General features: G+C 37.2%; 2 protein-coding genes and 1 non-coding gene across 3 annotated transcripts; 2 read left to right on the top strand and 1 right to left on the bottom strand.

Annotated features, from left to right (window-relative positions):
- Positions 1-1,111: 1,111 nt before the first annotated feature.
- Positions 1,112-5,046, top strand: LOC114740438 (uncharacterized). Its single transcript, XM_028928584.1, has 7 exons — positions 1,112-1,956; positions 2,409-2,486; positions 2,567-2,709; positions 2,847-2,914; positions 3,105-3,200; positions 4,558-4,650; positions 4,757-5,046. The coding sequence occupies exons 1-7, from the start codon at positions 1,510-1,512 to the stop codon at positions 4,837-4,839; spliced, it is 1,008 nt and encodes a 335-aa protein (XP_028784417.1). The 5' UTR covers positions 1,112-1,509; the 3' UTR covers positions 4,840-5,046.
- Positions 5,047-7,269: 2,223 nt separating this feature from the next.
- Positions 7,270-7,341, bottom strand: TRNAE-UUC (transfer RNA glutamic acid (anticodon UUC)). The gene has a single exon. It is a non-coding gene; the product is annotated as a tRNA-Glu (tRNA).
- Positions 7,342-8,436: 1,095 nt separating this feature from the next.
- LOC114740440 (heparan-alpha-glucosaminide N-acetyltransferase) lies at positions 8,437-12,439 on the top strand. Its single transcript, XM_028928586.1, has 13 exons — positions 8,437-8,615; positions 8,989-9,126; positions 9,230-9,311; positions 9,650-9,726; positions 9,825-9,940; positions 10,020-10,137; positions 10,296-10,412; positions 10,518-10,609; positions 10,867-10,933; positions 11,017-11,098; positions 11,197-11,288; positions 11,443-11,586; positions 12,094-12,439. Exons 1-13 carry the CDS (start codon positions 8,484-8,486, stop codon positions 12,238-12,240), a joined length of 1,404 nt encoding a protein of 467 aa, XP_028784419.1. The 5' UTR covers positions 8,437-8,483; the 3' UTR covers positions 12,241-12,439.
- Positions 12,440-12,884: the final 445 nt, after the last annotated feature.

Here is a 12,884-nt window from a genome sequence, read left to right as displayed (position 1 = left end):
CTGGTAATGGTAAATGCAGCATAACTCTGAAAGCACCAAAAATTGGCTTTGGGTTTAACTTGACTTTCTAATGCTACCTAAACATGATCTAAGCCTCAAATTGAAATTTTTAGGCTTTCAACCTAGCTCTTGGAGGATCAAATCACATTCAGAACAGGCTCTTTGTAAGATGGTTGGGTCACACGGAATTGAGTCCGGGACCTGACGTAAATTGGCCACACATGAATTCATCAACAACATCATGAGCCTGCCAACCCCAAACCTACCATTGTGTCCAGGGCGAGAGCCTGCAATGGTAATTCAAATATCTCGGATGGGCGAAGGCCGGTCTGGGAACCCCATAAGTGATTCCTCAGTGCAAAGATAATTGGGAATCCCATAAGCGGTTCCTCTGCCTCGCATTCTCTGTAAACCAGAGTTGGCTCTATACAAATCTAGCCATAGGGGTGTTCACGGGACGGATCGGGACCGGGACAGGCCCGTCCCGGTTCCGTCCCGATGAACAGTAACGGAACAGATTTTCTGTCCCGTGTCCCGGCCCGTCCCGGGGTTGTCCCGGTCCCGGTCGGGACGGGACGGATCCGGGACGGGACCGGGACGTCCCGAAATAATATTTTTTAAATTTTTTTAAATTTTTTTAAATTTTTTTAAAAAATCTGATTTTTTTAATTATATTTTTTTTGAGCTTAAATCTTATAAAAGCATCTTTTTTATTTGTTTGGGCACTCTTAAACAAAAGCTCAAAATATTACATATAATAGTTATTAAAAACTCTAAACAAAAGCTTTTAACATAATAAAAACTTGCAAAAAATTCTAATCATCAATAATCTCAAATCATTAACAAATATAAAAACTCTAAATAAATATATCCATAGTTCCATACAATAGTCTCAAATCTTAAAAAAATATTAAAAAAATGATATTATAAAAAATTAAAAAAATTAAATTTTTTATTTAAAAAAAGGGACCGGGACGGGACGACTCCGTCCCGTGTCCCGTCCCGTCCCGAAAAATTTCGGGACGGATCCGTCCCGTCCCAATAAGACCGGGACCGGAACGGGCCGACCGGGACGGGTCGACTTTGAACACCTCTATCTAGCCATCAATCCTCCCTTTTCTTTCCGTATCATATAGTATTTCGATAAAAATAAAAACAGAAAAAGGAAAGGTCACACTTAGCATGAACTATGAACGCTACCTCACTCTCCCGTCTTTCATTATCGCCGGCAGGTAACTTGTGAACAGACAAGACAAAACGAGGCTCAAAATAAAGAAAAACAGAGGAAAGGGAGCGGCGACAATCAAAAGCAAGAGACCGCTGAACAAATCAGCCAACGCCACACGTGGCCTCAGCAGTCGAACCGCCATCTGTATTCTTCGCATGCTCTGCCGGTTTGAGATGTCGCATACTCATAGGAGGGCAACTGGTGTGCAGACTGAACCAGCATTTAGGGCTGCACGTTTCAATTCCACTTTTAGTTTGAGGGGGAAAAGGGAAAGGGCATAGATGGTGATGTGCAACTCATCCCTCCCTTTCAGATTTGCACTTTTCCTCTCATTTTCTCTTACAGCATCGTCTTCTTCGCCTCTATTCTTTTCCAAGCGTTCTTCTTCATCTCCACTGCCCACCCCCAGAGCCACTGCCTCGGACTTGCTCTCTGTGTTGGGTTCCAAGTCCCAATCCTCGAGCGTCAATCCTGTCGTGGCGCAAGAGCTCAGGTCCTGCTTCAAGTTCCTTGTTCCTTTTTCTCCAAAAGACGTCAGATTGGAGCATAGCCAGCGTTCTCCTCGACGGTTATTGGCTTTGACAAAATCCACTGTCCGGAGTCGGAGAGAAGAAAACGAGCTAATTTGGTGGCCTCCGGAGCCGGTCTTAGAGCTCGCACGTCTCGCCGTCGATTCTGGTGGTGACCCGGCGACTATTCAACGCCTTCTCGATCCAACCATAATTCCTGTGAGTATGCTTTTCTCAATTGGAAGCCCTTTGACACAAAACATCGGACTCATTTGTGTTGGACAACTGAGTATGCTATGCAGCTCACAGATGCATTTATAATCCTGAGCAAAATGTTTCACTTAAAAAATGCAAGATTTCCATTTAACTGGCAAGGGCTTTTTTCTCCTTCTGGGGTGGGGATGAGACGCTTACAGTAGGGAGAATGCCATGTCGGTGGAGAAGGATTTTGGATGACAGCTTTGCTCTGTTATTAACATATACCAAACACAGGCATACAATACTTATACTGATTTTTATATTTAAGGATACCAAGAAGTTTCATCATCTGTTAGATGACAGATAACTCCGGCTTCTTGTTTAAATTTATTATGTTATTCCCTTAATCGTTCTGGACGTTGTTTGAAAGTGCAACTCTGGTTAGTGAAATAATGGCTTTAGTGTTGTGCAAGGTTCCTGATATTGAAGGATCAAAAGAAAGTCGATGTGAGCTCACTAGAACACCATATGGCAGACGCTTTATTAGTGAGGTTGGTGTAACAAAACCTCACTCCTTTTCGGAAAAGATAAGGAACAAAATAATATTCATAACAACGATCTTGAATTGCAGGAATTGAACTGGTACCTAAAGTTTCTGTTTGATGTCATTGTTGATCGGGGTCCATCTATCGGATTGAATGTGACGCTGAACCGTTTCGATCTATTCCATGGTCACCTATTTCTAGCTGTGAATTCTGGAAGGCTCGGTATCTTGTAAGTGGATATATTTATCATAGTACGCCTGCTTTTTTATTCTGTTTACAAGCGACTTCTCTTCTGTGCTTATTCACTGTGTATCTAAAAACGTAATTCAATTTTTAAGCTTAATTTTGCAATATCACATTTGGCAGATTCCACGCTAAGGAATACCCAGAATATGATGAAGTTTTCCCATACAATATGGGATTTTGTCAGCAAGGTACTTTAGCGAAAACAAAATTTTAACCTTCTTCACATGTCTTTGAATAGTATGAATGCTTCAACAGATTAAAATGAAAATGTAAAAATTTTGAAGTGCTACAAGTGATTGTCTTGCAATTTTCTAATGCTCAAACCTTTAAAGCATTTGGTTTTCTGAATGCTCTGCTAATGTTGGAATGTATTTTCAGGGTCCAAAGTGAAATATGATGATTCAATGAACCTGCGAAATATTCTTTGGCTGGCTCCATTGCCTGACAATTCCAGCAAACCTTGGGTGGCACCAGGTAACATCCAGCCAAGCTGCCTTAACTCTACAAATTCTGAATTTGTTTTAAGCATATGCCTAAGCCTGAACTATGGTGGTTAACAAGGCTTCAAAATTGATTTATGCTTTCTGTTTTTTATTCACAAGTCACTATTGTAAGAGCTCATGATACCCTGGGATAAATACACTTTTGTGGGTCAAACTCATTTTATTCACCTTTGTTTCTTTTGCGGCGGCAAAGAGAAATGGGACACTGAAGGCTTTTGGCTGGATCCTGTCTCTTTACGGCATTATGCATAGTCTTGAGTCTTCATGCCTACAGTTACGTACAAATCTTGAAGTATGTTCAGAGTCTCAAGACAGAGAAATCATTGTCTTAACTATTAGGATAGAAATGAAGAAACTTAAGGGGGTATTGCGGCAGAAAGTTTTGAAGTCCAAGCATGAACTATTTATGTCTCTACTTTTTTGTGCTTGGATGTTTAATGTGGTTGTGGATTTAATATCAAGTTCAACTTCAAGTTGACTTGATGTCAATTTAGTGACTGTCACAAATAACTTCTAAGCAAAAGTGAATATCCTTTTTTAACCCATTTCCCTCATTATTGCGTGTATTTAATTAATTCTACTCAAAAGCGGACGTAGAGTGACTAAGGCTGTGTTTGGGTGACACTCCAAACCATGGTTTGGGGAATAAATCACCCAAACACCCACCCAAAAACCAAAACCATGGTTTTTGGAAAAAGCAAAATTTTTTTGCTTTTGGAGAAAAAAGGGAGAGTGTGAGAGCCTATAGGATATGTATCTTGTTATTTTTTTTTATAAACATATTTAATCTTATATTTTATAAATATATATACGTATTAATTATTTATTAATTATATATCTTATGTATTATTAATTATGTTAATAAAAAATATATTATTAACAATTTTATTCCTCAAATTAAAATATATCATAAAATCTATTTTTTCTGTAATTATCATATTAACTTATTTCTTTTATTTTAGTAATTTGTATATATAAAAAGTGCTTCTGATAACAACTATCTAAACACTCTCACTTCTCAAAATTACTTTTTCATAAAATCTATTCTTCCCAAAATCTATTTTCTAGAATCACTTTTCCAAATCACGGTTTGGTTTCATCCAAACACACCTTAATTTTGCTAGCAGCGGATCTTTAATACAGTACTCCGCCAACAGAATCAAGTAGCGGTAGTTGATATTGGATGTCTAGCTAAGAATTTTTCCCCTTTTCTTTGCCTTGCTGATTTTTCCCCTCGTTTTTCAGGTTATGTAAGATTTGATCTTGTGCTCTGAGATGGATAATATTAACACTGCTAATGATATATTTTGATTGAATAAAATTGTCAGGTGTTCTTGTGGTGCTGGATGCAAGGCCTGGTGGAATCATATACAGAGATCTAATACCTGATTATGTAAATTTTGCACGGACCATATATGAAGGTTTTGTTTTCATATATTTTCTTCATTGCTTATTTATTAAGATAGATAGCATGAAGTTTGATGTTGGAAGGATCAGGTAATTGATTGTTATGCCATCTCCGTGCAGATGATCTTGGGGATGTTGCTGCCGATGTGAACTGCTTGAACGTGGGATCTGAACTTCCGAATTATCAAATTTTCATGTGCTGATACTCTTTCGAGGGGAAGAGTATTTTTGGTTTTTTTTTTTTTGGGGGGGGGTGTCCTTACCTTGTTATACTGGTTACCTATGAAATAATAAATTAGTGCTTCTATTTGAGGCAAATCAACATTTCCGATTGAGAATTTTGTGCTGTTCTGAGAATTTTCCTGTTTGCGGTTATAGGAAATCCATAGGGTGATTGAATAATGGAATCCGCGATGAAGCTCCTCGTACTATGAGTTCAAAGCTTCTGTATGATAAATTGTGCCTGTTTGGATGACCGATTGGAAAAGCAGCTTATAGGAAAAATAGTTTATGAAAAAGTGAAGTTGGTAAAAGTTAAATTGGATAAGCTGAATTGTGTTTGGATTGGAGTTCAAAAAAGTTAGTTTGTAAAAGTGAAATTGGTAAAAGTTTGTTTGGATTATAGTTGAGTAAAAGTAAGTTTGGCTGAAAAATTATCAAAATGGGTATGAGTTTTAATATATAATGAAACATGAAAAAAATTGATTTCACATAATATAATAAAATTAAAATAATTTAATATGAAGAAATCAAATTTAATGAGTGAATTAAATTTTAAAATTTTAAAGAAATCATAAAAAATATTTTAAATATAAATTGAAACATAAAAAAAAGAGTTGAGATAATATTGATAATCTCCTGACAACGGCTAAGAGAAAAAAAAAATTGATAAGCTCGTGAGTTTGGGAAAAGCTGGATGGGAGAGAAAAAAAATTGATAAGCTCCTGACATGCAAAATGGCTAAAATTTGGTAAAAGCTCTTCTCAAATACTCCTCCGGTCCTTAATATAGGATTCAATTCTTGAGTTGGTTTTGGTCCTAAATATAAGACCCATTTCTCACATTTATCAATGTTCTCTATATTACCCCTATAGATACTCCCTCAACTATAATCAAATAGAAAAGAGAGATGAGGTATTAAGAAGGATGATTATGATATTTTAGGAAAAATGTGTCACTTTTCTTATAATTAACTAACTTACTTAACTTTCTTAATCTAATCAAATTAGTTAAATGAGTCTTATATTAATGACCGGAAGAGTAATTGATAAGCTCCTGTCAGGAGTTTATTTCCATTGAGCGTTCAGTAGCCTAAAAAAGAAATAAACCCAATAAGAATTAAGCTCTTTCAAACGGACTTTGTTGCTCAACTTAGTTTATATTATAATTTAAGGTGCTTTTGGGGTCAGCGTTTGCTGACCCAAACAGACCCAAAATCATGTACGTTCAATATCCATCAATTTCCTAGGAAGTTTGTCTCCCTGTGTTAAAAAACAGAGAAGTTTGTTGTGCTCAGCATCCAACAATTTTCAATCAAATGTCTACGACTGTGATGGCCTTGTAACTTTATGGCCCGAGGAAACAAAAAGCCCGTGTTTTGTTTCCTCGAAATCTTGAACTCGCCTGGATAAAAAAGCCGTGCTCGGAATTTACCTTGTTATATTTGCGCAAAGGAACCGTTTTCCAGGTTTGTCTTCCCCATTTTCTGTAATTTTTTTCAAAGTCAACCTCCTTCTAAATTTTAATAGGACTATAGATCTATAACACGTTGAGGATATAGAGTCTGATAACTTTTATATGCTGTTAAATACTTTTTGTTTTCGCATAGAATAACCTGTCATAGTATAGAAACCGGTTCTTCAAAGAGTCGTTTGAGCCTGTTTGGGTGTCTCTAAAACTATGGTTTGAGAGGTAAAACTATAGTTTGGGTGGGATGTCCTCAAATAGTATCAATTTTGGGCCAATAATCTGAAACCATGATTTGGACTAAAACTATAGTTTTGGAACCCAGAACCATAATTTCAGGAGAAGTGAATACATTCTGCTTCTGGTTTAAATTGGAGGGTATGATTGTGCCTATCAGAGTAGATCTCAACAATAATATGATTTTAACATCCCTAAATTATTTTTTATAAACATATTTAATCTTATATCTTATAAATATATATGCATATTAATTAATTATTAATTACATTATCTTATGTATTATTAATTATGTTGGTAAAAAATATATTATTAACAATTTTATTCTTTCAAATTAAAATATATCATAAAATCTATTTTTTATGTAATTATCATATTAACTTATGTGTTTTTTTAATAATTTGTATATATAAAAAGTATTTCTGATAACAACTATTTAAACATTTTTATTTTTCAAAATCACTTTTTCATAAAATCTATTCTTTAAAAACTATTTTTCAAATTATAGTTTGGTTTCATCTAAACACCACCGAAATTGTAAATGCATAAGCACGTTCGGTGGAAACTGGAATTTGGAAAGTCGACAAAACGCTGAGACCATAGGAGAAAGAAGGTCGCTCATGCGCATGGGACGGGTGGGCAGGACAACGCTGACAGGCTACTTGCAAAATTTTCTGATGCCCTTAGATTTGGTAGGAAAAAGGGAAATTTTCCGTTGCCGGGAATCGAACCCGGGTCTCCTGGGTGAAAGCCAGACATCCTAACCGCTGGACGACAACGGATTGTTTGGTAACCACCCCAGCACAAAACAAAATTAACTAATATGAGTATTTTCACCGCCGTCACCACCATTATGTAATTTCACTAATTTGATATTGGGCTTCGGAGTTTCTCACTTCAAATAATAACCAACAAAAGCACGCAACAATCCAAAAATGCCTTTTCTTTTTTCGCTTCAACGAAAAATGCTCTCGCATTGAAAAATACTATAAAAGATCTGGGGAAATATTACGCTCAGGGAAGGTCTTGGATAGATTGTATCCCGTAGCTCTCGCAGCCAAACATCATAATATTAAACTTCGTATTAATCACTTCGGATCCTTGGTTGAAATATCGGCTCATGTCCACTACGACTTCATTTTAGGGGATATCAGCAAAGTAGAATTAGCACCTCACTTCTCTGAGATTTCAATTTTTGAACATTGTTCGAAGGTGATTATGGCCTACAGTGATGGACCAATGAGTGGGAAAGCAGTAATTTTTAATACTCGTTGGATAATCATTCAAGTCAGACTAGGATGGTACAATATAGGGAAATGCGCTTTGGTGGGAACTAAAATACCTTTCCGTGATCCACTTCCATTACTGCTTATTCGAAGGACTGCAAATGTTTCAGCGTCTTTCACTTCTCTGTCTTCTTTTCCAGTTTCCAAGTAACATGGTGACAACTTCCCTGCTAATTATACCAAAGATGTCCTCTTCAAAATTTTCTTCCCGCTCCCTGCCCTAGTGCCCTCTTTTCATTCTCATTCTGAACGAGGAGAGCGCGATTTTATATTGTAAATTTTTAACTCGCGTTATATTTGGAGGAGTATCTTTTTCCATTTTTGGGCTTTGCAAGTTAGATGGCGTCTGCTGGTCAAAAAAAGTTAGATGGCGTCTCGTAGTTGTCTTCCTTTGCTTGACACACGTATCAGTATTATGAATCCTGAGGGTTGACTTGCTCAAGTCGTATCATAATAGAATAAGATATGAATCGATATGGGAATCATACTGTGGTCCCATAGGAGCACATAAGTCCAAATTGTTTGGACTCACCCGGAATTTTTGTACTTATTTTTTCTTCGGAGGCGAATCCGCTGAGCCCAGCCTCCGAAAGCACTCGAGTGACCGCACCATTTTTTGTCTCAGAAAGAATCCAGCGATGGCGGAAATCAAAGCCGATTCAGCTCTCCGGCACACTCTTGTCGTTTCAGAGCCGGGCGTTTCCGACGAGAAGCCGCCCAAGCCAAAGCGCGTCGCCTCGCTCGATATCTTCCGTGGTCTTACTGTTGGGGTGCTTCTTCTATCTCTCATCCATAATTATTTAAACAATTCTTAAATTATAGAAACGAGAACGTTGGGCAGTGGCTGAGCTGAAAATCTACTATCTTTTCAAAGTGAAAATCATCGTATGACCGTCAAACCAATTGTTTAATTAGAACAATAGACTTAATCTTCTTTTCAAAGTTTCAAAGAATTATGATTTGCCGGAAAAACTGCGATCTCGGGATCACCTGAACATATGTACTTAATTCGACAGGCCAACTAACAATCCTAATGACATTTTTAAGGTCATTTTACTTTTATGAATATGGTTTACATAAGTTTCCTCTTTATAAACCTCACATCATTTGTACTCTAACGTGTTATGGTAATATGCGATATAGCTAATGATCTTGGTAGATGACGCGGGCGGCCAATGGCCTGTGATTGGTCATGCGCCATGGAATGGGTGCAACCTTGCTGATTTTGTAATGCCCTTCTTTTTGTTCATTGTGGGGATGGCCATTCCACTAGCTCTCAAGGTTAGTCAATTGTGTTGTAAATGAGGAAAAGGTCCTGATCCCGAATGATTTACGTAATTTCAATTTCCCTCAAGTCTTCATACTTCTATTTTTAACTTTTCAGAGAATACCAAATAGACTTCTTGCTGTGAAAAAGGTGCTAACGAGGACATTCAAACTCCTCTTCTGGGGTCTGCTTTTACAAGGTTAGGTTTTCTCCTCAAAAGGGAGGAAAAGTAACGCAAATAAATAATATCTTGTTCTGGCGCATTTAAATGACTCGTGAACATTTTCTGTTGGATTTAAAGTCTTGAAAAGGCAATTAATATCTGAAGTTCTGAAAAAACGACCATGTCTACGAGGGGATGATAACAATGAACTATCAAATCAGTGTTTGCACAAGTTTCGTAAATTATCACTATCTTCCATTGGGCGATCAAGTGGAAGTCATCACGAATTGAAAATTGATGTTGATGATGAATTTCCCGGTAGCCCACATTATGCTATATTTTGATGATAAAACCGAGCTTCACGTGCAATGAAGGTGGTTTCTCACATGCTCCGGACAATCTATCATATGGAGTTGACATGAGACGCATAAGATGGTGTGGCATTCTTCAGGTGATTTTAGTCTTTTTTTGCTTCTTGTTTACTGCAGAAAATCTTAGCCAAAAACAACGAACACAACTGGAGTAAACTCGGGGATTTGCCCTGTGTAGAGAATTGCCCTAGCATATTTGATTGTAGCGCTGGTGGAAATATATTCGAAGAGTGAACAAACTGAAGATCAGGCAACCACCCAACTTTCATTATTCGAATTATACTATTGGCACTGGTTAGTGTCATATCATAGTTGCGGATTGATTGGGAATGCTGTTCTCCTTTTGACATTTTATCCACCTTCAAAATTTCAGGTTGGTGGCAGCATGCATACTTATTGTGTACATGGCTTTACTTTATGGAATATTTGTCCCAGACTGGAAATTCACTGTCCAAAACCCTGACAGCGTTTATTACGGCAAAACTTTAAGGGTAAGTCTTCATTATGGTGTGAAGGAAATGATATGAAAAGTTTATTTTTATTCTTGGGTATTTCGGAAAAACTGCTTCATTATGGTTGAAATGCTTCAAATTTTGCCCTTTTTCCCGACTGTCCCTTCCCTTGTAATATGTTTTCTCTGTAATTTTAGGTAGTCTGTGGCGTTAGAGGAAAACTAGATCCCCCTTGCAACGCTGTGGGATATATTGACAGAGAAGTGCTCGGAATTAATCACATGTACATGCGTCCAGCTTGGAGGAGGTCTGAAGTGTGTAGCCACTTTCACCCAGAAACTTTTTCCCTGGCATTCCTTTGCAACACTAATTTTATGATCATTTTGCAACATTTACCATCTTTTATTAACATGCTACAGGCTTGTAATGAGAATTCCCCATATGAGGGGCCTTTCAAAAGAAGTGCTCCTTCCTGGTGTTATGCTTCTTTTGAGCCGGAAGGAATCCTAAGGTCTGCATATGGTCCTTATATTTTTAATGACTATATCATGTCTAGATTTGGACCAGGTTATAACTGTTTATGCTAAAGCTATAGCCTATCATAAATGTGATCAAACTAGAGAACGTGGTTTATCCTTTGCGACTGAGAAAATAATTTGAGGGGCTTCCAATCTTTTTAATTTTGCTTATTATTTTAAATTTTTGGCCACTGTGAACGAGCATACTGTGCAATGTTGGACTACTTATTTTAGTGCTATGCAACTGCAGCTCAATATCTGCTGTTCTGTCCACAGTTATCGGATTGCATTTTGGACATGTACTAGTACACTTGCAGGTCAAGCCTCCGAACCAAATACTAATCAATGCTTCATAACAATTGATCACTGCTTGAATTATCTTTTTCTTCCTTCATTTTAGGATCATGCTTCTAGGCTAAAGCACTGGCTTCTTATGGGCTTGGCTCTCCTTATTTCTGGACTCATTCTTCACTTCACTCATGGTGTGAACTGTCAACTCTGTCACGCCGCAACTGACTGTGCCGTCATCTAACCCGTTTATTCTGATCCCATCCCTTTTCTTCTTTTCTTTCTACTGCAGCCATTCCTCTAAATAAACAGTTATACACGCTCAGTTATGTTTGTGTAACATCTGGAGCTGCAGCATTAGTTTTCTCTGCCTTCTATATTGTGGTATGTTTTTCTTCATTAACACTGATACTTTTTCCGGCCTCTCTATCGTTATAGATTTCATCTTTTTGCTTGCTTTTGCTGACCCATGTGTTTAGTGTTATATTGGTTTCCCGCTGAGTAGGGTTAACAGAAATTTGCTACTCTGTCTCGCCAGGTCGATATTTGGGGTTTGAAATGCTTCTTCTTGCCTTTCAAATGGATTGGTATGAACGCCATGCTTGTCTATGTTATGGCGGCTGAAGGAATCTTTGCGGCATTTATTAATGGGTGGTATTATGATGATCCTCACAATACGCTGGTATATTTATCCCATCTAATTCTCTTTTCGCTTTCGTCTTATTGTAAAAGGCTTCCCGTCTACAATTCTGGGTATTCTTGAGATATTAACGTGTCGAAATCCAGATCCTAAATTATTCTCTGAAATCTCAATACAAAATGTTGCTATCCTTAAGGGTCCTGGTGCCCCTCATGAACAGACGTTGCATAGGTCATTTAATTAACAGCCAAACTATGGATCTTGCTTTATCTAAGGAGGTCTTCCCCTGCAACACTCCTGGGAAGGCTTATCCAAATTACGTACATTTGATCTGCTCTACAGTTGCGTGGATAAATTTCTTCACATAACTATGAATACTTTTCTTTGGCCAAACAAAAAAAAAAAAACTATGAATACTTTTCTGCCTTGCTCTTTTCAAAGTATTACTCGTGTTTGACTCGGTCTTCTCCAGGACGTGTATATGCTCGATCAAAATATGACTGACCACTTGCAAATTTATCGATGTTGTGATTTGTTGTTCATGAGCAGATATATTGGATCCAAAAGCACGTCTTCATCAAAGTATGGCACTCCATGAGAGTGGGCATTCTGCTCTATGTTATATTTGCAGAGATTCTATTCTGGGCTGTCGTTGCTGGCATTTTTCACCGACTGGGTGTTTATTGGAAGCTTTGAATTTTATATTGGTGTGATTTAATTTTCACTCAGAATGCTGCTGTATTCAGTAGATCCGTGAACCCCTGATGCATCATAACCGCACTCGTTCCATGTGACTATGCTTTAGAAAGAATATAGAAGTTGTGACGCTTTGGTCAGTGTGGTTTTTTTTTCTTCTCTTTAAGTAAATGACAACTAAAATGTTTGAGTTGAAAAATGACTGCAAACGCAAAATGCATATTGTTTTGGCAAACCATCAAATTACATGCCTTTTTAGGTGAATATAAATTTAATTAAATTTAAATCTGAAGACTGATCAATTAAAATTGGTAGTATCAGATTTCAAGAGTCCATGTTTTCCTATTATTACGTTGTTTTCATTCAATTAACATAAAATAAAATTATAGTAAAACTTATTTTCATTTTCATTTCTACCCATCTGAAAAACTTTTTCATCGTCACAACAGGCCTGAAAGTAACGCCGACTCAAATTTTTAATATTAGGATCATAACAAGTGATTTGCAATGAGGCCCAACAAAGGTTCGGCCCATTGCCGAAAAGGACAAAAAGAAGAAGGGAATTTTATGATTTCTTCCCGAACAGGTAATTGTTGGTGATGTTGTTGTTTCTTTTTTTTTTTTTTTTCTCCCAATATTAGTGA

The sequence above is a fragment of the Neltuma alba genome, unplaced genomic scaffold, assembly GCF_004799145.2.
Source record: "Neltuma alba isolate B1F8T4 unplaced genomic scaffold, ASM479914v2 tig00003151_pilon, whole genome shotgun sequence".
In the NCBI taxonomy this organism is placed as follows: domain Eukaryota; kingdom Viridiplantae; phylum Streptophyta; class Magnoliopsida; order Fabales; family Fabaceae; genus Neltuma; species Neltuma alba.
This window is presented reverse-complemented; position numbering and strand designations above follow the sequence as displayed.

Coding starts and splice junctions, on each gene's coding strand:
- LOC114740438 (XM_028928584.1), top strand. CDS start 1,510: ATGGTGATGTGCAACTCATCCCTCCCTTTCAGATTTGCACTTTTCCTC. Junction 1,957..2,408: donor TCGATCCAACCATAATTCCT/GTGAGTATGCTT, acceptor GTGTTGTGCAAG/GTTCCTGATATTGAAGGATC. Junction 2,487..2,566: donor GCAGACGCTTTATTAGTGAG/GTTGGTGTAACA, acceptor CTTGAATTGCAG/GAATTGAACTGGTACCTAAA.
- LOC114740440 (XM_028928586.1), top strand. CDS start 8,484: ATGGCGGAAATCAAAGCCGATTCAGCTCTCCGGCACACTCTTGTCGTT. Junction 11,099..11,196: donor CATTCTTCACTTCACTCATG/GTGTGAACTGTC, acceptor TTTCTACTGCAG/CCATTCCTCTAAATAAACAG. Junction 11,289..11,442: donor TCTCTGCCTTCTATATTGTG/GTATGTTTTTCT, acceptor CTGTCTCGCCAG/GTCGATATTTGGGGTTTGAA.